Here is a 22,237-nt window from a genome sequence, read left to right as displayed (position 1 = left end):
ACCTAAAACCCTAAAAACCCTAGAAGAAAACCTAGGCAATACCATTCAGGACATAGGCGTGGGCAAGGACTTCATGTCTAAAACACAACAAGCAATGGCAACAAAAGCCACAATTGACAAATGGGATCTAATTAAACTAAAGAGCTTCTGCACAGCAAAAGAAACTACCAGCAGAGTGAACAGGCAACCTACAGAAAATTTTTGCAACCTATTCATCTGACAAAGGGCTGATATCCAGAATCTACAATGAACTCAAACAAATTTACAAGAAAAAAACAAACAACCCCATCAAAAAGTGGGCAAAGGACATGAACAGACACTTCTCAAAAGAAGACATTTATATAGCCAAAAAACACATGCAAAAATGCTCATCATCACTGGCCATCAGAGAAATGCAAATCAAAACCACAATGAGATACCATCTCACACCAGTTAGAATGGCCATCATTAAAAAGTCAGGAAACAACAGGTGCTGGAGAGGATGTGGAGAAATAGGAACACTTTTCCATTGTTGGTGGGACTGTAAAGTAGTTCAACCATTGTGGAAGTCAGTGTGGCGATGCCTCAGGGATCTAGGACTAGAAATACCATTTGACCCAGCCATCCCATTACTAGGTATATACCCAAAGGACTATAAATCATGCTGCTATAAAGACACATGCATACGTATGTTTATTGCAGCACTATTCACAATAGCAAAGACTTGGAACAAACCCAAATGTCCAACAACAATAAACTGGATTAAGAAAATGTGGCACATATACACCATGGAATACTATGCAGCCATAAAAAATGATGAGTTCATGTCCTTTGTAGGGACATGGATGAAACTGGAAAACATCATTCTCAGTAAACTATTGCAAGGACAAAAAAACCAAACACCGCATGTTCTCACTCATAGGTCGGAATTGAACAATGAGAACTCATGGACACAGGACGGGGAACATCACACTCTGGGGACTGTTGTGGGTTGGGGGGAGGGGGGAGGGACAGCATTAGGAGATATACCTAATGCTAAATGACGAGTTGATGGGTGCAGCACACCAACATGGTACATGGATACATATGTAACAGACCTGCACATTGTGCACATGTACCCTAAAACCTAAAGTATAATAATAATAAAAAAAATAGCAAATGAAAAAAAGAAAAGCCAAAGTACTTTACATTTTTCAGTAGAAAGGTCATAAGAATGGGTTAGCCTGGATATGGTATGACAACTGGTAGTTCCTGCCAAAGGACATAGTCAAAGAAGCAACATTAATTTCAATATCAATTACACATTGATATTAAATAAATGTCAAGGTGCTAAACTACTGTGCCACCTCGCACCACTTGTGATTCAGAAATTATCTTCATGGCTCTGGTCATGACATGCCCCTCCTCAAGAACCTTCAACTGCCCCCCCACTGCCCACAGGACTGACCCCAAATTCCTAACCCAGTTTTTCTAGGCCCTCCACAAGCATGCCTGGGCCCTCTCACCAGGTGCATGTTCTTACAGTCTTCTCTGTTTCACCTGCTTTGTTGAAATCCCACCATCTTCCAAGGCTCTGCTTCAACACCAGACTCTCCATTCCTACCTCTGTGGTGGAATACCCATGTCTTCTTCAGTCAGAGCTAATTTCTCTGTCCCATGCACTTATATATCACTTTTGTTTGTTCCTCTCTTGTAGAACTTACTCTATTTTTCCCTTGTTTCAATGTTTAGATATTCGGCTTTGGTTAAGCCACCAATTCTCACTGAGCATAGTGTGTGGCCATGAGAAATGAGCTCAGTAATGCTGTTGATCATCTTCAAAATGGATTTCAAAAACTAGCAAGCACAATATGAGTGCAAAATAGAATCGTGACTCAATGATTACCCTGTGAATAAATGAACATTTCAGTGATTCCACAGATGATCATTCTCAGTTACATCACTTGGTTTAAACAGACCAATGAGGCCTTAAAATGCCAGTTAACCCTGAATTGTATAATTCAAATCGATAAATTTATATTAAATGAATCACATTTCATTTTATGTTAAGCAAATCACGAATAAACCTGTTTTGTTTTTTTAAAAAATAACAGGTTAAAATCCCATCTACTCGGGAGGCTGAGGCAGGAGAATCGCTTGAACCTGGGAGGCAGAGGTTGCAGTGAGCCGAGATCTTGCTTCTGCACTCCAGCCTGGGCAACAGAGGGAGACTCCATCTCAAAAATAAAATAAAATAAAATAACAGGTTAAATCAGCCTGTTATTTTAAAACAGCCCCATCACCATGACTAGAACAGCTAACTCTGGCCAAAGAACCTCAACATGTAGTATGTCTCAGCAAGAATAGATGAGTAGAGCAGCATAAATCCATTCACACTGAATGGATTTTCCTACAAAATATGGTTCTCATTAGAAAGCAGAGAAGTATATAGGCCAGGAGATTGCCCAAGCAAGGTGTGGGAGGATGGAGTCCTTTGTGGAATCAGACAACAGGCAACAACAGGTGTGGAGGAGTAAGGATGAAAGTGACTAGAAGAATAGCAAAGCTCTCAAGGATTTTATACATTATATGCATTTTCTAGATGAAAGGCTATTCAAAATTTTACAAAAGTCAAATCAGAGCACCTTCATAAGCCAGGTTCCTCTGTTGCCTATGACTTCATACTTCCCTACAGTGATCTGCTGCTTAATGATGGGCAAAGAACAGGACTAGGTTTGAGCAAATTATGAGGGATGCCACTTGGAGTTTGCTCCCCTTCCTTTTTCTGTTTTCACTTTCCTCTAGAGCTGCCCCCTCTATTTACTAACCTTTAAAAGACAATACCCACCTGCATTCTTCTAAGGGCTTTTCTCCCCAACCAATTTTGCAAATTGGAGCGAATCAGACAACCTTAGTCACACACGTGTATATAAATAGCTAATAGAGGTGCATATGACATCGCTCCTGAGAGAAAAGCCTTAAGGCTAAGAGATTAATTTCCAGTTATGAAATTGCAACCATCCAGGAATTGGGCAGGGAGAACTCTCCCATGACATCCCCCGCCCCTTCCCTGCCAAGAACACCTTAAAGGCGTAAAGCACTTGCTGCCTGCTTGGCCTGTTCATAAAGATTCACACTGACCAAAGAATTCCTTGGTGCAACCTCAAGCTACAAAATTGTCGCGAAGAATATTTACATTTACATTTTAAACGCAAATACCTAGAGTGGAAAAATGTATTTTGGATCTGGATGGAGGACAATATTTTTAGGTCCTCTCCTGCTGCTAGTAAATTTACAGAATTACAATACCCATAAGGAGCCAATAATTTTTTAAATAGTGATGTTAAACTAAGTATGTTCAGGCATCTAAGGGGTGTTATGTGCTTTACAAAGAACTGAGAATGTGGTTTTAACAAAATGTTTTCACCCCGTACACCACAAACACATGTGCAGTTTCATATTTGGCTCCTGACAATATGTCTTACAAAATAGGTCTCAAACCAAATACCAGAAGACGACTATCTCTCCTGCTATATGACTGCATCCTGCACTGAGTTAGTTATTCAACAAATGACATTCAGTTATAGCCTAGAAAATATTTGTAGTAGAGACGGAGTTTCACCATGTTGGCCAGGCTGGTCTCAAACTCCTGACTTTGTGATCCGCAAAATATAAAAATTTAGCCTGGTGTGGTGGCGTGTGTCTGTAATCCCAGCTACTCGGGAGGTTGAGGCAGGAGAATTGCTTGAATCTGGGAGGCAGAGGTTGCAGTGAGCCAAGATCACACCACTGCACTCCAGCCTGGGCGACAGAGCAAGACTCTATCTCAAAAATATAAAGAAAGAAAGAAAGAAAAGAAAAAGAAAATAATTGTTTAGCTTTGTTTTGGTTTTACTTCATAGTTTCCTGACTTCATTCATGAGGCAAAAGGAACGACAGCCAGCAGAGCCGGCCCCATGGAGCTCCTGCACTTGCAAGCACTCAGATCCTGCAGGAAGAACTGGTATGCACCCGTACACACAGAAAAGGCCACTGAGAGTCAAACACCAATTCTCCACTGAGAGTCAAACACCAGCACCAATTCGTGAACTTTGGTGAGGTGTGAGGTATTATCACAGGATAGGGTTTATTTATTGTTGCTGCTGTTTACTGAGGTATAATTTCCACACAGTAAAATTAAACATTTTTAGGCACATAGTTCTCTGAATTTTGACAAACTTAGTGATGTGACTACAAAAGCAATCAAAATTCTATCACATAAAAAAATTCTTTGTGCCCCTTTCTAGCCAATCCCCTCCCCTCACCCCTAGTCCTTGGCAACTGCTGATCTGGTTTCTATTTCCATTGTTTTGCCCTTTCTAGAATATCATGTAAACGGAATCATACAGTGTATGGCCATTTGTGTCTGGCTTCGTTCACCTAGAAAAATGCTTTAGAGATTCATCCATGTTGTTGCATGCATGAGTTCTGTATTCCTTCTTATTGCCAAACAGTATTGCATTTATGGACACACTACAATTTGTTTATTCACTAGTTGAGGGACACTTGGATGGTTTCTAGCTTTACATGATTATGAATAAAGCTGCTGTAAAAATTTGTTGACCAGTTTTTCAGTGGACGTCTCTTTGTTTCTCTTAGATAAATACCCAGGAATGAGATTCCTAGGTTGTATGTCATGTGTATATTTAACTTTATAAGAAACTTCAAAACTGACTTCCACAGTGGAAGTCCATTCCCACCAGCAGTGTATGATAGTCCAGCAATGTATTATAGCTCTGAATCCTTGTCAGTATCAGATGTTGTCAGTTTCCTTGATTTGAGCCATTTTATTAGTAATCCATGAACTTTCAATCTAGGCTGGGCCATAAAATTAAACTTTCTGCTAGCTATATGTACTGGGTTGAATAAGTGTCCTTCCGAAATACACATTCACCTGGAACCGCAGAATGTGACCTTATTTGGAAGTAGGATCTTTGCATATGTAATTAAATTTAAATGAAGCCATACTGGGCTGAAGAGGGCCTTAATCCCAATGACTGGTGTCCTTATAAGAAGGCCACGTGACACAGGGACACACAGAGGAGAGCATCCTGTGACAGTAGAGGCAGAGATTGGAGCTATGCTGCAGCAAGCCAAGGAATACCAGAATCCCCAGCAGCTGTTACGGCCAAGCAAGGATTCTTCTCAGAGTCTCAGAGAGAGCGTGGCCCTGAATACATCTTGATTTCAGACTTCTGGCCTCCAGAACTATGTGAGAATACATTTCTGTTTGTCGTAAGTCACCCAGTTTGTGATAATTTGTTAAGGCAGTCCTAGAACTAAAACACTATGAATACAATTTGCAGAATACAACAATACAAATAGGTTTATATTTGACTTATATAAAGCTTTCTGAAGATAAAAGCATAATAATTGCTTGTATAAAATTCATTCTAATTAGTTCAAACATATCACTAGAAGCCTGATTTACTAATATGCCTAAAAATTCTTGGGCTAAGTTTTTGACTATTCTATAATTCAACATTTCACCCATTGGACTGAACTTCTGCTAATGAGTCAAGATTAGTGAGGACCACTGTTTATCGTGAATTAAGAGCAGTGCAGAAGCAGAATCCCAGTGGTTCCTATCTATGGCCACTGAATATGTGAGACCCACATTTTGCAGAATGTTCTACAAAGGATTAAGAGATGAACTTTCTTTTAGTTTAGTCATTTGTGGTATAATGTACTGAAATGCACCTTTAAAGATTTTTAATTGTAAAATTATGTGTTTATTTTTCCTACAATGAAGTCTAGTTCTGAAAAACAAGACTTCTGTGGTAGAGCCAGTTTTGGTTGTTTCATAAAGAACAGATCGCATTTCAGTTTTAGCACAAAGCTCTTCTAGCCCCGATGAAGAAAATTATCTAGCTCTCAACCTGTATTAGATTTCCCTTGGGCAGGCAGAGGGATCTCCCTCCCCACCCAACCCCAAAACCTTTGAAAGAAAGAAGTTGGTTCTTCTGTTACACTATTATTCAATTAGAATTCCACTAATTCAAAAACAGAGAATAAAAGAATAGTTACAGTCAATAGCAGGTTGTGGTTTCTGTTGCTAAAACTTTCTGAAAACCTACTGCAAATAGGCAGATACTGAGGCAACAGTAAGACAGGAGGGCAGGTGCAGATGTGGGAGCAGGAATCTCATGTTTTTACATTCATTCCTCTATACTATGTAAACCAGACTTTCTCCCCATGGACAACATAAGGTAATAACAAGCCTACCAGGTGAACATTAGCTGTCATTATATGGACTTCTGGGAGGAATCTGGCACTCCTATGAGGACTTTTCTGTGTTGTGCACTGTGGTTACCAGCTGTACCATGCCTATTTCACAGGAATAGCTGGTGAATACAATCATGACTTCCATAAAATTTGCAGAGCAAAGCAGGTTGTCATCCAAACAGAGTCCAACAATGTTCAGTGATCCGAACAAAAGTCAGGCCCATTTTCACCACTCCTGCTCTCTGATAAGCATACATTGTCCTTTGAGTGTTTTGGGAGAGCACAGAGTTGGCCTATTTTGGGGGACAAGGACTTATAAGTCTGGACCACTCTGTTCCAAGTTTGGGCAATTTCAAAGGACAGGGCTTTGGGGAATTGGAACAACTTGTTCAACTTCATTGTCTTTGGGTCTCACTAAACATAGAAACCAGACTCCCTCTTAATCCCCATCCCACGTGTTGAAAACCATAAACTCAAGTTACCACGAATAAAAGGCCATGGAAGAGTGCCCAGATGCCCTTCGGGATGGGATGACCCAGTTAGGAGGTAGCAATGTTTGGGGTTGAGATTGTCCTTGTATTAGAAGCAGACAGAGAAAAAGCTATGAACAAAATGTTTTCATGGTTTAATTAAATATCAACAGAAATCTCTATTCACTTTAAAGCTCCAGCACACCAGACAAGGGAACCGAGCTCCAGGCAGGAGCCAAAACCACCATTGCAGATATGCTCCCAGTTTCACCAGCCAATTAGATGTTAAACTTACATTGTAACAATCAACCTGATATTATTGCCTACTGAAGATAGAACTAGAATTCTAATTAGGTCAGAATTCTAGCTGGGATTGTGTAGATGGACAAATTCTTTCAGGGTAGTTTGATATCACTGCTGTAATTTATGGTAAAGACAGTTGGGATGATACTGGCAAATTAAGTACCTGCCTACACTCCCTCAGGCCTAAAAATGCCATTGATTACCCCCCAAAAAAACCAAGAAAATAATCCACTACAGTACGGAAAAAGACAAAATAGGGGCACTAACACACAAGAAGCACTGAAGGCTTTCTGAAAGAGTAATCAGGCCTGATGTTTGTAGTTCTAATGTTTATTTTGCAAACAAAGGTAGAAACAGAGTCTGGAGCTCAGATGCCACCACCAGAGAGGGTAGCTGTTCAGCCTCTCTCCTGTGCAAATTAACCTAATCCTGAACCTGACTTGGTTTAATTCGCAGAATTTCAGGTGCCATGCTAGGTATACCACAAATATACCTCAGGGACGTCAATTGCGAAAACCTGGACCGTAAACGTTGGGGCTGCGGAGTTAACTAGGTTAATAAATTCTTTCTGAGATAAAGCAGGTAACACCCACTAATAAGAAGAATGAAACTTCATCGTCCCATTGGCATCCTCGGGTGTGCAGGTGTTCCTCAGAGCAAAGCCCATGGTGTGCCCCATCGCCAATTCGTGACAAGGCGGGGGGCGGGGGTCAGGGGACGGAAAAACACCTAAGAAGTCAGACACTTACAAGTCCCTTTGAAACAAAAAACAGTGAATGTTAGAGTACACCCACCTTTGGGGTAGCACGCAATAATCTCTCAGCATCACTGACTCCAGCATAGCTGGTCCCCTGGAAAAGGCACGTTGCCGGAAGGTTTTGTGTGGGACCAAGCAACTGGCCACCCCAAGCCTTCGGCCTCCCAGCTGGGTCCCGGCCCCTGGGAGTCCCCTCCCCCTCCCCCTCCACCCGCCAAACCCAGGCAGCGCCCGCCCCTGACCCCGCTGATTGACAGGCCGTGCAGCTACTCCTGGGAGCCTGGCTTTCGGGGGCAACCCGGGCAGAGGAGACTATCTCTGCAGCAGCCAATAGAAGCCGGGAGGCGGGGCGGGGAAGCGGCGCGGTCAGGTGCTCCGCTCCAGAATTGAGCACAGGTGAGCTCCTGCGCGTTCCGGGAGCGCCCCTTCCTCCAGTCACCTTCCTGCCGTTACCCGCGGCGCGCCGGAGGGAGTCTCCTCCAGACCCTCCCTCCCGTTGCCCCAAACTAATACGGACTGAACGGATCGCTGCGAGGGTGAGTCCAGGGGGGGTGGGTGGCTTCCCTCCCGGGGACCCACACGGCTCCTCTGGGTCCCTAAAGCAACGCCCCCTCCTTGCCACTGCACATCTAAGAAGCCCAGGCCTCGGTGGGCGGGATGACTGGGAACTGGGAACATAACCTACGCCGCGACCCTTCTGGGTGGCTAAGATGGAATCCTGGTGGAGAAGATGGACACCCCCGCCCTTGACGTCTACCCCAGCTACACAAACCTACTCCTTCTGCACTTTCCCTCTTCCCTTTAATCGGTGCCCCTTCCTTCTTGATCTCCAAGTCTGTTTGTGGAGGAAGGGTTGGAGGGGAGAAAGAACTGGAAAGTACTCAAGGAAATTTGGAGCCAGATCCAGGGATTCCACAGTTTTGTGCAGCATTTTGTGCACGAAAAAGAAAAAAAAAAAACTGATTGTTTTCATTCCCCACCCCCCACCTCTGTTTATTGCTCTGTGTCATGGACGTGATGTTCAGTCGTCTTGCCAAACATTCCTAAGCTTTAGACAACACTTAATCTTTGCTTACTTTTGTTGGTCCCAAGAAAGCAGTTTTCTTCTGCTTACACATGTGCTGAATTAATTTGCTAAGATAGATGAAAATGAGGTGTTCCATGTAGTTTATTTTCTCTGCTTTTAGCTTTAAATTACATTTGGTTGATACTAGCCTTCCTTGTTTTAAAAAGGTTGGAAAGAAAATTAGGGAGAGAAAGGACAGAGAGAGCAACTACCATCCATAGCCAGATAGGTGAGTAAATGTATTTGCAGTAACCTATTTGCTATTCCCTGCTGCAACTATTTTTAATGTTCCTTCCAGAATCAGAGAGAGTATTGCCATCTAAGAAATCGTTTTTAAATATAACATTTGAGCCATCATCTTGAGACCAATACCTAAAACAATTTCAGTTTAAGAAATGTCTAGGTATGGTGAAAGCACAGTTTAAAACCAGTAAAACAGAACTTATTGCCCTCAGCCAATACCCACAATGTACATATACCTTGTACTTCTGAAAGCAAAGCAAGCATGCCAAGTAGTTTTTATTTACCCGTACCTGTAATACAGCAAGGCGAAACAGGATATATTTTTTAAGTTTAAAAATGTCTTCAGGCTGGCTGCGGTGGCTCATGCCTGTAATCCCAGCACTTTGGGGGGCCGAGGCGGGTGAATCACCTGAGGTCAGCAGTTTTGAGACCAGGCTGGCCAATATGGCGAAACCCTGTCTCTACTGAAAATACAAAAATTAGCCGGGTGTGGTGGCGTGCACCTGCAGTCCCAGCTACTCGAGAGCCTGAGGCAGGAGAATTGCTTGAACATGGGAGGCGGAAGTTGCAGTAAGGTGAGATCGTGCCACCGCACACCAGCTTGGGCAACAGAGTGAGACTCCCTCTCAAAAAAAAAAAAGTCTTCAGCTTAGGAAGATATCAAAAGCCAGTTTCAAGAGATTTATTTGTACAAGTGTGGTTTGATCTAAGTTTTGGTGGGTTTATAAATACCTTCATGCAGGCATGGGTAGAAAAATGAGAGAACAAAAGATCCCTGCTGGATGTGCATGCCTGATGAAAACTGACAAAATTTACATATCGATTGTTTATCCATACAGCGTCTTATTAGCTTTCTCCAATAGAATGAAAGTATTTTAGAAATATACACAGATTAGGGGAAAAGACCAACAACCTTGATTCAAAGAGCTTTAAACCAGGGAAGTGCTTTTACTACACCTATCAATGATAAGATTAAATTTTGACAAATTTTGACAGTAGGAAAGTCAACAACAAATTTCAGAATTATATTTTTGTTAATATTTAGTTTAGAATCTAATTTAGTTTAAAGAAGGCTATGATTTGATTATTAATAAATGAATGCAGATCACTTTTCAATAAATATATCTGGATGTTACAAATGTTATTTCACTTCAAGAAACCAAATTCATCTATTTTCCTCTCTCTTTAGTAATACTTCTTTTATCTGTGATGAACCAAACATGGGGGTTGAAAATAGAAGTGTGCATATACATATATATATATTATATATATATGTATATGCACCATTATTTGATTTGCTAATGATACTTCATTGTTGCTAGGTTGCCATAGTTGGTCTAGCCATAATGTTAAGGATGTTCACAGGTATTTGACTATAAAAAAGTTTCTGACCAGAAGTCAAAAGTCTGGATCAAACTGAAAATGTTTCTAAAAAGTTTTATGTAAATGATGTCATATTTTAAAATGCTGTTGAAGAGCTCACTTAAATAATTCCTTTGAGGGATATTTAGATAAATTCTTAGAAGTGAAAAAGTTGTTTAAATGCAACTAAACTTATTAGTTTTATTATTCATTTAGCCCCATGTCTCTTGTCTAATATGGAGTTCTGTGACATAATTCTTCCAGGCTGTGATTTATGATATAACTGGGATTGCTAAGCACTGTTACTCTGAGTTTGGGGTAAAGTATACAAAACAAAATTATTGCCATTAATTTCTATATGTTTATTCTACAGATTATCTTACACTGAACTGATTGAGTACTTCGAAAATGGCTTCGAAATTTCTCTTGATGTCCTTTATACTTGCTGCACTGAGTCTTTCAACCACCTTTTCTCTCCAACCAGACCAGCAAAAGGTTCTACTAGTTTCGTTTGATGGATTCCGTTGGGATTACTTATATAAAGCTCCAACGCCCCATTTTCATTATATTATGAAATATGGTGTTCACGTGAAGCAAGTTACTAATGTTTTTATTACAAAAACCTACCCTAACCATTATACTTTGGTAACTGGCCTCTTTGCAGAGACTCATGGGATTGTTGCAAATGATATGTTTGATCCTATTTGGAACAAATCTTTCTCCTTGGATCACATGAATATTTATGATTCCAAGTTTTGGGAAGAAGCGACACCAATATGGATCACAAACCAGAGGGCAGGACATACTAGTGGTGCAGCCATGTGGCCCGGAACAGATGTAAAAATACATAAGCGCTTTCCTACTCATTACATGCCTTACAATGAGTCAGTTTCATTTGAAGATAGAGTTGCCAAAATTATTGAATGGTTTACATCAAAAGAGCCCATAAATCTTGGTCTTCTCTATTGGGAAGACCCTGATGACATGGGCCACCATTTGGGACCTGACAGTCCGCTCATGGGGCCTGTCATTTCAGATATTGACAACAAGTTAGGATATCTCATACAAATGCTAAAAAAGGCAAAGTTGTGGAACACTCTAAACCTAATCATCACAAGTGATCACGGAATGACGCAGTGCTCTGAGGAAAGGTTAATAGAACTTGACCAGTACGTGGATAAAGACCACTATACCCTGATTGATCAATCTCCAGTAGCAGCCATCTTGCCAAAAGAAGGTAAGGCTGACTGAATGGTGAGCTGAGACTAGATGTGCATTTGCCCAGTGTGATCAAATGAATAGGGATTTCTGTTGCTGCGCCTTTAAAGTAGACTTTGCCTGTGTCATGGTAATATTCTGGGATTTAGTCCTCAGACTCTGAAAAGACAAAATCTCTTTTCTCAAAGCCTAATTTTTTTTCTTTTTTCCTAGAATACTGAAATTGATGTGCTCTATGTATATATGGCAGTAGGTTTTAACCATTTTGGAATCGCAGGATATTATGAAAGCTATGGCCTCCCTTCTCAGAAAAATTGAGATGGAAATATACATACAAAACTTGAATACATGTACAGTTATTTCATAAAAGCCCCAAAGCCTTTTATAGATTCCTAATTTGGACCAGCTTAACAAGGAAGCTGTGGAAGATAAGAAGGAGGAAGAGCTTTGGTCAATGTGAGGTTTATTTTCCTATAAGTGTGGAAAGTAATAACAATACCTTAAACTTTTTACAAACCTCTCCTGGAATCCTCATACCAAACCTGTCACCTCAGTATTGTCTTCATTTTAAAGACAAGTAAACAACAGGTAAATGACCTCAAAAGGTTTAACATCCTGAGGTCACAAAATGAGTGACAACATGACTCAGGCATGCTCTTTGACATATTTTATCACTTTGCAGGGTTGGTCTTAGGTATCAAATGAGAGAACAGATTTTGAAAAGCTATAATATTTCACAAATGAGAATTCCATCCCTCAGAGGGGAATTAGGAGAATCATATGAAACAGCAAATGTTAAAATATGCGTGTGTTTTACACACACAGTTTTCAGCAAACAGCACTTTTTTTCTGGTTTAAGAAAATTAGCTAGGAGTGGTTGCTCATGCCAATAATCTCAGCACTTTGGGAGACCGAGGCAGTAGGGTTACTTGAGGCCAGGAGTTCGAGGCCAACTTGGGCAACATAGCAAGACCCTGTTGCTAAAAAAAAAAAAAAAAAAGCCTGGTGTGGTGACACATGCCTGTGTCCCAGGCTGAGGTGGAAGGATTGCTTGAGCCCACGAGTTCCAGGTTACAGTGAGCTATGATCGTATCACTGCACTCCAGCTTGGGCGACAGGGAGACAGTCGAAAGAAAAAAAGAAAGAAAAAGAGAGAGTTGGGGGGAAAGAGAGAGAGAAGGAGGGAAGAGAAGGGGGCAAAAGAGAGAGAGAGAGGAGGGAGGGAGGGAGGAAGGGAAGGGGAAAGGGAAGGGGAGAAAATTACATTAACCCTTCAATTTCCTTTATAAAATTGGAATGATGTCCTCTTGTTGCGGTGTGGAAGGTAAGGATGCAACCTCAGCAATGGATTTGAAAAACAGGAGGAGGATGAAAGACAGTGCCTGGGTAACTGCATTTGTAGTTATAGGGAGTACTTTGGCAGCACCTCCAGTGTTTTCAGATGTTTCTATTTTACAAACTACTTTCCACCTCCAGTCTCCTTTCCCAGCCCTCACCCACCCCTCACCATGTTTTCTTGTCTGGAGATTCTTTGTGTCTGCACTCACAACTACCAGACCCTAGACATTTCACATAGTGTCACTAATTAATACGTGTGTGTATCGAAGTCTTTAGAGGTTTCTGGTTCTATAAAATGCCCTTCCTTAATTCTATAAGGTGAACTTACAACAGAAGATTATTTCCTAGTTTCGCCTCCCAAAATTGTTTTCCCCAAGGGGAAAAAGAATTTTTTCTTATGTCCAGCTCTCTGGCTTTTCACCTCCGTAGCAAGTCTGTTGCCCATGGTTGATTGTAGCTATGGGTATTTTGTTCTGAGTGCCTCTCCTCCCTTCTCTTTAGGTAAATTTGATGAAGTCTATGAAGCACTAACTCACGCTCATCCTAATCTTACTGTTTACAAAAAAGAAGAGATTCCAGAAAGGTGGCATTACAAATACAGCAGTCGAATTCAACCAATCATAGCAGTGGCTGACGAAGGGTGGCACATTTTACAGAATAAGTCAGATGACTTCCTGTGTGAGTATGTTATAGTATTTCTTTCCATTCTGCATTACTTTTTGCTAAAATAAAACAGTTTAAATACATAATATAGCAGTTTATTGATTGATATTTTTATTCTCTGTTACTTGAATGTTAAGGAACTACAATGTTTTAGTACTTATCTAGAAATGCTTTTTTTAGATATTGGTCCTTGATATATAAAAGATATATACAAAACGTCCCTTTAGGTAGAATTGGGTTTCTATCATGTTTATTGATTAAAAGAAAAGCAGATGCCTGACAATGGCATTTGTAGTGTGTTCGTGACTCATAGTGGCAGATGTATACAGACACATGGTTTCTGGTTCTTAAAACAGTTTTTGGCCAGGCACAGTGGCTCACGCCTGTAATCCCAGCACTTTGGGAGGCCGAGGCGGGCGGATCACGAGGTCAGGAGATCGAGACCATCCTGGCTAACACGGTGAAACCCCATCTCTACTAAAAAAAATACAAAAAATTATCCGGGCGTGGTGGCGGGCGCCTGTAATCCCAGCTATTCTGGAGGCTGAGGCAAGAGAATGGCGTGAACCTGGGAGGTGGAGCTTGCAGTGAGCCGAGATCGCGCCACTGCACTCCAGCCTGGGTGACAGAGCAAGACTCTGTCTCAAAAACAAACAAACAAACAAAAAAAAACAAAAAAAAAAACAGTTTTTACATACAGATGATGATCCATAAACCAATGTTCAGATTTTTATGTCTTGTGCAGGTAGCTCTTATGTTAGAGGGCTTGCTCAAAAAAGGACTGCTATCTTTGGCAAGATTTGTATTTTAAAGTTAATATAAATTCAAACGGCCCTCTAGAAATGGTTTGCTGAACTGCAGTTACACAACAGATTGGTCACCTCTATTTTTGATAGAAAACCTTAATACTCAATTTATATTATGTTTAATGATTCAATAATTAATTAAAGATTGACCACTGTATACCTAAGCCAAAATAGTTAAGCCCTAATGCCCCAAAGCAGTGGTTCTCAAAGTGTGTTCCCTGGCCCAGCAGCATCCACATCAGCTGAGGGCTTGTTAGAAATGCAAATTATTGGGCCCAACACAGACCTACTGAATTTGAAACTGTGAGACCCTGGTGAAACACACAAAAGTTTGAGAACCATTGCCCTTAGGCATTCATTATAAATACCATCTACTTGATCAAGTATTTATGATTGGGGCTACCACTACAAAACAAAGTCCCTATTCATAGGAAAGGTTTTACATAAGTCACAATGACTTAATTTTAAGTCTGAATTTCTAGTAAGAAGTGTGATATAAGATAATTATCTTTGCCTCCATGAGTGAGAGTCTAGGTCCCAACTTCTCATAGAAATGAACACAGCAATCATCCAGTCAATTACAAAGTATATAATGATATATTCCCAGTGTGACTATCAATTAATGGACTAGCACAATACCCTGTGAGATAATTACTAGTGATTCATAACTTCAGTGCTATTTTTACTTAAATAAACCTAAAAGGATCATGGCATCTAGAATGACTTCTTTAGATACATTTTGCCTGGTAGATTTCAAATTACTTTGAAATGACTAGGGGTCAGTTTATGACTTTTAGAAAAACTGATTCAGGATTTTTTCGAGGGGGACAGGGGCAGGGAGTGTTCCTATTGCATAGTTCCCTGAAGCAAGTATGGGTATTAGAGACGGATTTACTAGTCATTCTCCTTGCCACTTTTAAGATAAAGCCTGTCAGTTTTCCTTGGGTGCCATCTTATCAGCAGTAGCTCCTTTGCCTTGTGCCTTGATGCCATGCTAGGCACACATGCCTTTGAAATCCAGCCATTATCAATTTTGTATCCATTTTATGTCACTTGATACATATGTCACAAGACCCCAAGTTTTTACCTTATTTGTAGCCACACTAAAAGCACATAATGCTAAGTTGGATCCTGATTAGAGCCACCAAAATCAAGAGTTTCCTACTCTCCTCCACTCTGACCTTTGTTTTTTAGTAGTAGATTATAGCTGTAAGTACAGCTATAATTTGATTTTTATGGTTTCTTTTGTTTTTCTTTATGTATTGTATTTTCCCTTTTATTGGTAACTATGAGTTTATTGGCTTCAGATTAAGACTAAGAGGACCTTTATCTCTTTATCTTTAGAACAATAATTGGAACATACTAGGTACCCAGTAAGTATTTGCTGAATATTACTTTGCCACCAGTAAAAAACAAAAACAAAAACAAAACAAAACAAACAAAAAAACACTCTAATTTTTCCCTGACTTGGCTCTGCTTTGTTCTTTACCCTTCTTCCCCTGCTGCTTAAGCCATTGTTGGCCTGTAAGAAAGATTCGCAACCATTTGACTCTTCATTTCCTGAAGAGAATTGTGATGTGGACAACAGCAGAGACTGTTTATCAAAGATTATTTTATGTTTACAGTCAAACTAGATAAGATGTACATTTAAGTTCAGAATTTGACCATACAACAATTATGTCCATTTTAATGCATAGTTGGCTAACTTTTTCACATATTTTCTCTTTACAGTAGGCAACCACGGTTATGATAATGCATTAGCAGAAATGCATCCAATATTTTTAGCCCATGGTCCTGCCTTCAGAAAGAATTTCTCAAAAGAAGCCTTGAACTCCACAGATTTGTACCCACTACTATGCCACCTCCTCAATATCACCGCCATGCCACACAATGGATCATTCTGGAATGTCCAGGATCTGCTCAATTCAGCAATGCCAAGGGTGGTCCCTTATACACAGAGTACTATGCTCCTCCCTGGTAGTGTTAAACCAGCAGAATATGACCAAGAGGGGTCATACCCTTATTTCATAGGGATCTCTCTTGGCAGCATTGTAGTGATTGTATTTTTTGTAATTTTCATTAAACATTTAATTCACAGTCAAATACCTGCCTTACAAGATATGCATGCTGAAATAGCTCAACCATTATTACAAGCCTAATGTTACTTTGAAGTGGATTTGCATATTGAAGTGGAGATTCCATAATTATGTCAGTGTTTAAAGGTTTCAAATTCTGGGAAACCAGTTCCAGACATTTGCAGAAACCATTAAGCAGTTACATATTTAGGTACACACACACACACACACACACACACACACACACACACACACGGACCAAAATACTTACACCTGCAAAGGAATAAAGATGTGAGAGTATGTCTCCATTGTTCACTGTAGCATAGGGATAGACAAGATCCTGCTTTATTTGGACTTGGCACATATAATGTATATATTTAGCAACTTTGCACTATGTAAAGTACCTTATATATTGCACTTTAAATTTCTCTCCTGATGGGTACTTTAATTTGAAATGCACTTTATGGACAGTTATGTCTTATAACTTCATTGAAAATGACAACTTTTTGCGCCCATGTCACAGAATACTTGTTACTCATTGTTCAAACTGAAGGAAATTTCTAATAATCCCGAATAATGAATGTAGAAATCTATCTCCACAAATTGAGAGAAGAAGAAAGTGATAAGTGTTGAAAATTAAATGTGATAACCTTTGAACCTTGAATTTTGGAGATGTATTCCCAACAGCAGAATGCAACTGTGGGCATTTCTTGTCTTATTTCTTTCCAGAGAACGTGGTTTTCATTTATTTTTCCCTCAAAAGAGAGTCAAATACTGACAGATTCATTCTAAATATATTGTTTCTGTCATAAAATTATTGTGATTTCCTGATGAGTCATATTACTGTGATTTTCATAATAATGAAGACACCATGAATATACTTTTTTTTCTATATAGTTCAGCAATGGCCTGAATAGAAGTGACCAGGCACCATCTCAGCAATGTTTTCTCTTGTTTGTAATTATTTGCTCCTTTGAAAATTAAATCACTATTAATTACATTAAAAATCAAATTGGATAAAACAGTGTTTGTTTTCTTTCTGGTAGCACGTAATAACAGAGCACAAGCATCTTTTAGATTTGAGCATTTGAAGATTCAAAGTTGCAAAAGAGCACAAACCATATTAGGTAAAATATTGGCCATCCAATCCTTGAAAAGAACTGTGTGGAGCCTGGAAAAAAATATTAGGACCACATGTGAGATGTTTACAAGACACCCAGAACAGTGGTAAAGTGTGCATACTAGAAAAAGCAGCAAAATAACTCTTTGTGGTAACAGGTATCAAAACATGGGAGCCGAGATGATATAACCCTGTTTCAAGAAATATGTGAATACCCACCTACCAGGTGCTCAGTGGAATCAAAGATGAATCCAAGTTCACAAGTAGACTTCTACCTCCAAGGTAGTACTTTTGACTTGCCTGGTCATCTCAGTCTTTTTCATTCCAACAACCTAAGGCTGTGCTGTAGATTTCTAAGTAATCAAGAAGTTTGGGAGAGGCATGGTATTACATGTGGCTTCTTAGAGGAAAGAGGAAGACCTGAAAAGAAAGGCTTTCCTTGAAGAAAATAGCACTTTACAGACACATGGATAGTACTGTGATTTCATGTATATATATGCACCAGTTGGCTAATGAGTAGGTAAAATTGTATAACTATTCCAGAAAGAAAGGACAAATTAGATGTGAAGAACTGAAGTGACATAGTTAAAAATTTAACCAAATTTAAGTGCTTCCTAAAAATTGGTGAATGTCTTATTTTTTAAAATGATAATACCAGTAAGGAATGTTGGCACATAATTCCCATTTCATTATAAAACCTCTTAATAGAATAGAATCAAATAATTGGAAATGGCCTATAGATTAAAAAGCTGAGAAATTATATGGTAGGTAGCAAACTCCCCAGAAGTATGGACTCTGGATTAGACATCTCAGAATACATGACTACTCATGTCGGCTTGCTTTGTAGCTATGAACTTACCCTGTATTACTGAAATGTCAGCATAATGACTGGAAGGTGAAATTGGTCCATTTTAGAGCATTACTATTATGCTATCTGTCCATTTAAATTAATAATTGCATTAAATTCATTTTAGAAGGTGCTATTACATTAGTAGTAAGAAAGTAAATTCATATATGAATGATTATCAGATGGTTTACTTACAGATACTTATTTTCCTGTGAAATAGGAAAGTTTACCTGAAGAAAAATAAAACTTTAAACTTTTCTGAGAAAATCACGTCACTTATCATCATTGACATCTTTTTGTTGTTGTTTTGTCTTACCTGCATGTCTTCATGGTCAAGCTTTGTATGCAGTGAACTCAAATTAGTACATGGAAATAAAAGACTAGCTAATCTTACTAATTGTAAGAATTTTAGAAAGGTCGGAGGAATGGAGCTTCTCCCTGTGCCCCCATTTTTTCTCAACATCCTCCTACATCATCCATTTTGTAAAGTTTATTAATTGTTAGGATTTTTAAAAATTCAGTTTGTATTTTACAATTTCTTCTCCATCACCTGTTTAAGTTTAAATTGCTTTTCAAAATGCCCTGTGATCTCGTAAGTATCCTATTATTAGTCTTAGTTTCTTACAAGAACCTATTATTTCTAGAAAAGCTAATGAAAGACCCCAGCTCTTCTAGTTCTCACATTTTTTTTCTGTTTTTCATTAGCTGAAAAACATACTGGATAATCATAGAGTTGGGAAAGCTCTAAGGGATCATTCAACCATTGATTTAACAAAAGCTCTTGCAAAGCTGTGAAATTTGCATGACATATTAGTGCCAGAGCTGGAGGCAGGACCCAGGTTCCATGACTGAGTTTATACTCAAAGTCAAGCTGCAGTCTAGGTTGGTTTACTTCCGGTTCATCCTAAGGTAGCCCTTTGAGATCCTACCCCTAGCAGGAGGTGGTTAACTGATGTTCGCACCCTTGGCAGGCTCTCTGGTCCAACTTTTGACCTTCAGCTACACGAGGCTTATAGCTTTCTTTCACACTGGCCAACGCCCAAGGGCAATGCCCCAGGACAAAATAGTACTGAATGCTAGACTCTTGGGATTTCAGTCTTCTCTGAATGTCACCCTCGTAATTCCTCATAACCTTGTGGGCAATTTGATTCTTTTTAAAAAGACGTTTTAAAATGCATTTTGACTTCCAATCAGGACAGGATAGCATGGTCCTGCTTTTCCTTGTTCCTCCACACTAAGCATAATTATACAGCCTGGAAATGGTGCAAGAGACTCTGAAGGGTGGTAATAAGGCTGAGGGCTGATTAGGGAACCTGGGGCTGGAAAAACAGCACAGCGGCAGGGCTTCATGTGTTTCTCACCTAACAGAAGGAGGCCACACAGAGCCTGCATTTCTTAACCCCCACCTACAAGACAGCAGCCCAGGGAGGTTTATTCCTCCCCTGGATCAAAGAAGAATCTCTGGTAACATCAGGGTAGCCCATGTCATCAGCAAGGGGAATTGCCATAACCCTCCAACAAGGAATATTGATTGGGAGTCCCATAAAGAGCAGCCAAGAGGAGCATTCTCCTTCGCACCACTGAAACACTCTTCCACTGAGAGACATAGAGGTGGACAAACAAAATCTGCAAAAGAGACCAAGCTACAGCAGACAGTCTGGGGAACCTCTTTGTTCCCATGCCCTGAGACTCTCCTCCTCTACGCAGAGACTTTGCAACGCGCAAGGCGCACCAATAAAGGAATCCCACTACACCATTTCCCTACCAAGAGATACCTGGCAGCTGGCCTGGGGTAAACCCTTCTGCTTTCCTCAGGCAGGACCAGCAGAGACAAGTGGGAATTCCAGCAGCACCACACAATCCAAGCAGACCATAATCCAATAGCACTCCAAAGGTTGTGAAAATTAAGCTGCCATTGGAATCACAGCCCACAAAAGTAGGACAAGATCTACATGCTAAACCTAAACAGTGTGACTTTCTGCTAAAATAAAAAATGTAAAGGGAACTCATCATCTTATTACATAATATATAAGATACCCAGAATACAACTGAAAATTACCTGCTATACCCAAAACCCAGAAAATCACAACTACAATGAGAAAAAGTAAATTGACACCAGCACCAAAATGATTCATATGTTGGGATCATACAAGAAGAATTGTAAAACAGTTGTCATAAAAATTCTTCAATGATTAACACAAATTCTCTTTAAAATTAAAGGTAAAAAATCTCAGCAAAGAAATAAAAGTTTTTTTTTTTTTGAGACAGAGTCTCGCTCTGTTGCCCAGGCTGGAGTGCAGTGGCACAATCTGGGCTCACTGCAAGCTCCGCCTCCCAGGTTCACGCCATTCTCCTGCCTCAGCCTCTCCGAGTAGCTGGGACTACAGGCGACCGCCACCACGCCCAGCTAATTTTTTTTGTATTTTTAGTAGAGACGGGGTTTCACCGTGGTCTCGATCTCCCGACCTAGTGATCCGCCTGCCTCGGCCTCCCAAAGTGCTGGGATTACAAGCTTGAGCCACCGCGCCCGGCCATAAAAGTTTTTTTTAAATGGAAATTATAAAACTGAAAATATAGTGACATTTAAAAAAACCACATAGGCTCAATAGTACAATGGAATTGGTGCAGGATAGAATCGGTGAACTTAAGTACAGAACACTAGAATTCACAAAACTTTAACAAGTCTCAGTGATCTATGGGACAATAAGAAAAATATCCAACTTCCCTATCACCAGGGTCATAAAAGGGGAGACTGAAAGACTGCTTGACAAAATAATGACTAAAAACTTCTCCAACTTGACTAGACACAAATCTACAGATCCAAGAAGCTGAGTGAACTCCCAAACAGAATAAACCCAAATAAATCCACACCCAGGTACACTGTAGGTAAACTTGTTAAAAAGGGCCCCCCACCCAACAACTTAAAAGAAAAATCTTGAAAGTAGCCAAAGAGAAGCAATGCATTACGTATAGAACACCAAGTCTGATGACAGCAGATTCTTACCTGAAATCATGGAGGCCAGAGGCAATGGCACAGTATTTCTCAAGTGCTTAAAAAAGAAGTGACTTTCATGAATTCTGTATACATGAAACTATCCTAAAGAATGAAGGGGAAATAAAATCATTCTCTGAACTAGAAAAATTAAAAGAAGTTGCTGCTAGCAGAAGACTCACTTTTAAAGATAGGTAAAGAATATTCTTCAGACATAAAGGAAATGGTAATAAAAAAAGAATCTTAGAGTGTCAGTAAGGAAGAGGGAAAAGTGGGAAAAGCAGACACATGGGTACATACAATAGACTATCCTTTTTCTCATGAATGTTATAAACCATATTTGATGTTCAAAGCAATTATAATGCCACCTGATATTCATGTCAGTATTTAGAAGTATGGAAGTTAATGGGACCTAAATGGAAGTGAGGTTTCCACACTTCATTCAAAGTGGTAAAATGCAGATACCAGTAGACAGTTATAAATCACAAATGCATATTATAACACTCAGACCAGCCACTAGAAAAACTATACAAAGAGACACACTCAAAAACACTACAAATATATCAGTAAGGAATTAAAAATTTTAACATAACCCACAGGAAGGCAAAAGAAGAGAAGCAGAAATGAGAACCAGGGGATATCCTAGAAAACAGATAATAAAATGGCAGAATTAACATATCAATAATTACCTTAAATGTAAGTTATCTAAATACATGAATCTCAAAAGACAGAGATTGACAGAATGGACCAAAAAA

General features: G+C 39.7%; 1 protein-coding gene and 1 long non-coding RNA gene across 5 annotated transcripts in view; one reads left to right on the top strand and one right to left on the bottom strand.

Annotated features, from left to right (window-relative positions):
• LOC116460195 (uncharacterized) overlaps positions 1–7,925 on the bottom strand; it is a 101,508-nt gene extending 93,583 nt beyond the window's left edge. For both annotated transcript variants that reach the window (XR_004245744.2, XR_004245745.2), the window contains exon 1: positions 7,790–7,925. This is a non-coding gene — a long non-coding RNA (uncharacterized LOC116460195). The remainder of the gene's footprint in view (positions 1–7,789) is intronic.
• Positions 7,926–8,102: 177 nt separating this feature from the next.
• ENPP5 (ectonucleotide pyrophosphatase/phosphodiesterase family member 5) lies at positions 8,103–17,545 on the top strand. 3 transcript variants are annotated; one of them, XM_032140863.2, is made up of 5 exons: positions 8,106–8,288; positions 8,986–9,047; positions 10,797–11,660; positions 13,481–13,657; positions 16,180–17,545. In XM_032140863.2, the coding sequence occupies exons 3-5, from the start codon at positions 10,832–10,834 to the stop codon at positions 16,605–16,607; spliced, it is 1,434 nt and encodes a 477-aa protein (XP_031996754.1). In that variant the 5' UTR covers positions 8,106–8,288; positions 8,986–9,047; positions 10,797–10,831; the 3' UTR covers positions 16,608–17,545. The 3 variants fall into 3 exon arrangements, with proteins under 3 accessions (XP_031996756.1, XP_031996754.1, XP_031996753.1); XM_032140865.2 differs by lacking the exon at positions 8,986–9,047 and having other exon boundaries at positions 8,103–8,148; XM_032140862.2 differs by lacking the exon at positions 8,986–9,047.
• Positions 17,546–22,237: the final 4,692 nt, after the last annotated feature.

Source organism: Hylobates moloch, unplaced genomic scaffold (assembly GCF_009828535.3).
Source record: "Hylobates moloch isolate HMO894 unplaced genomic scaffold, HMol_V3 SCAFFOLD_20, whole genome shotgun sequence".
Taxonomy (NCBI): Eukaryota; Metazoa; Chordata; class Mammalia; order Primates; family Hylobatidae; genus Hylobates; species Hylobates moloch.
Note: the sequence above shows the minus strand (reverse complement) of the source record. Positions and strands in the feature narration are given on the sequence as shown.

What these genes read in the sequence shown, in the direction of transcription:
- ENPP5 (XM_032140865.2), top strand. Translation starts at nt 10,832, where the DNA reads ATGGCTTCGAAATTTCTCTTGATGTCCTTTATACTTGCTGCACTGAGT. An exon ending in AGCCATCTTGCCAAAAGAAG is followed by an intron (nt 11,661 to 13,480) that starts GTAAGGCTGACT and finishes CCTTCTCTTTAG; the next exon opens with GTAAATTTGATGAAGTCTAT. An exon ending in TAAGTCAGATGACTTCCTGT is followed by an intron (nt 13,658 to 16,179) that starts GTGAGTATGTTA and finishes TTCTCTTTACAG; the next exon opens with TAGGCAACCACGGTTATGAT.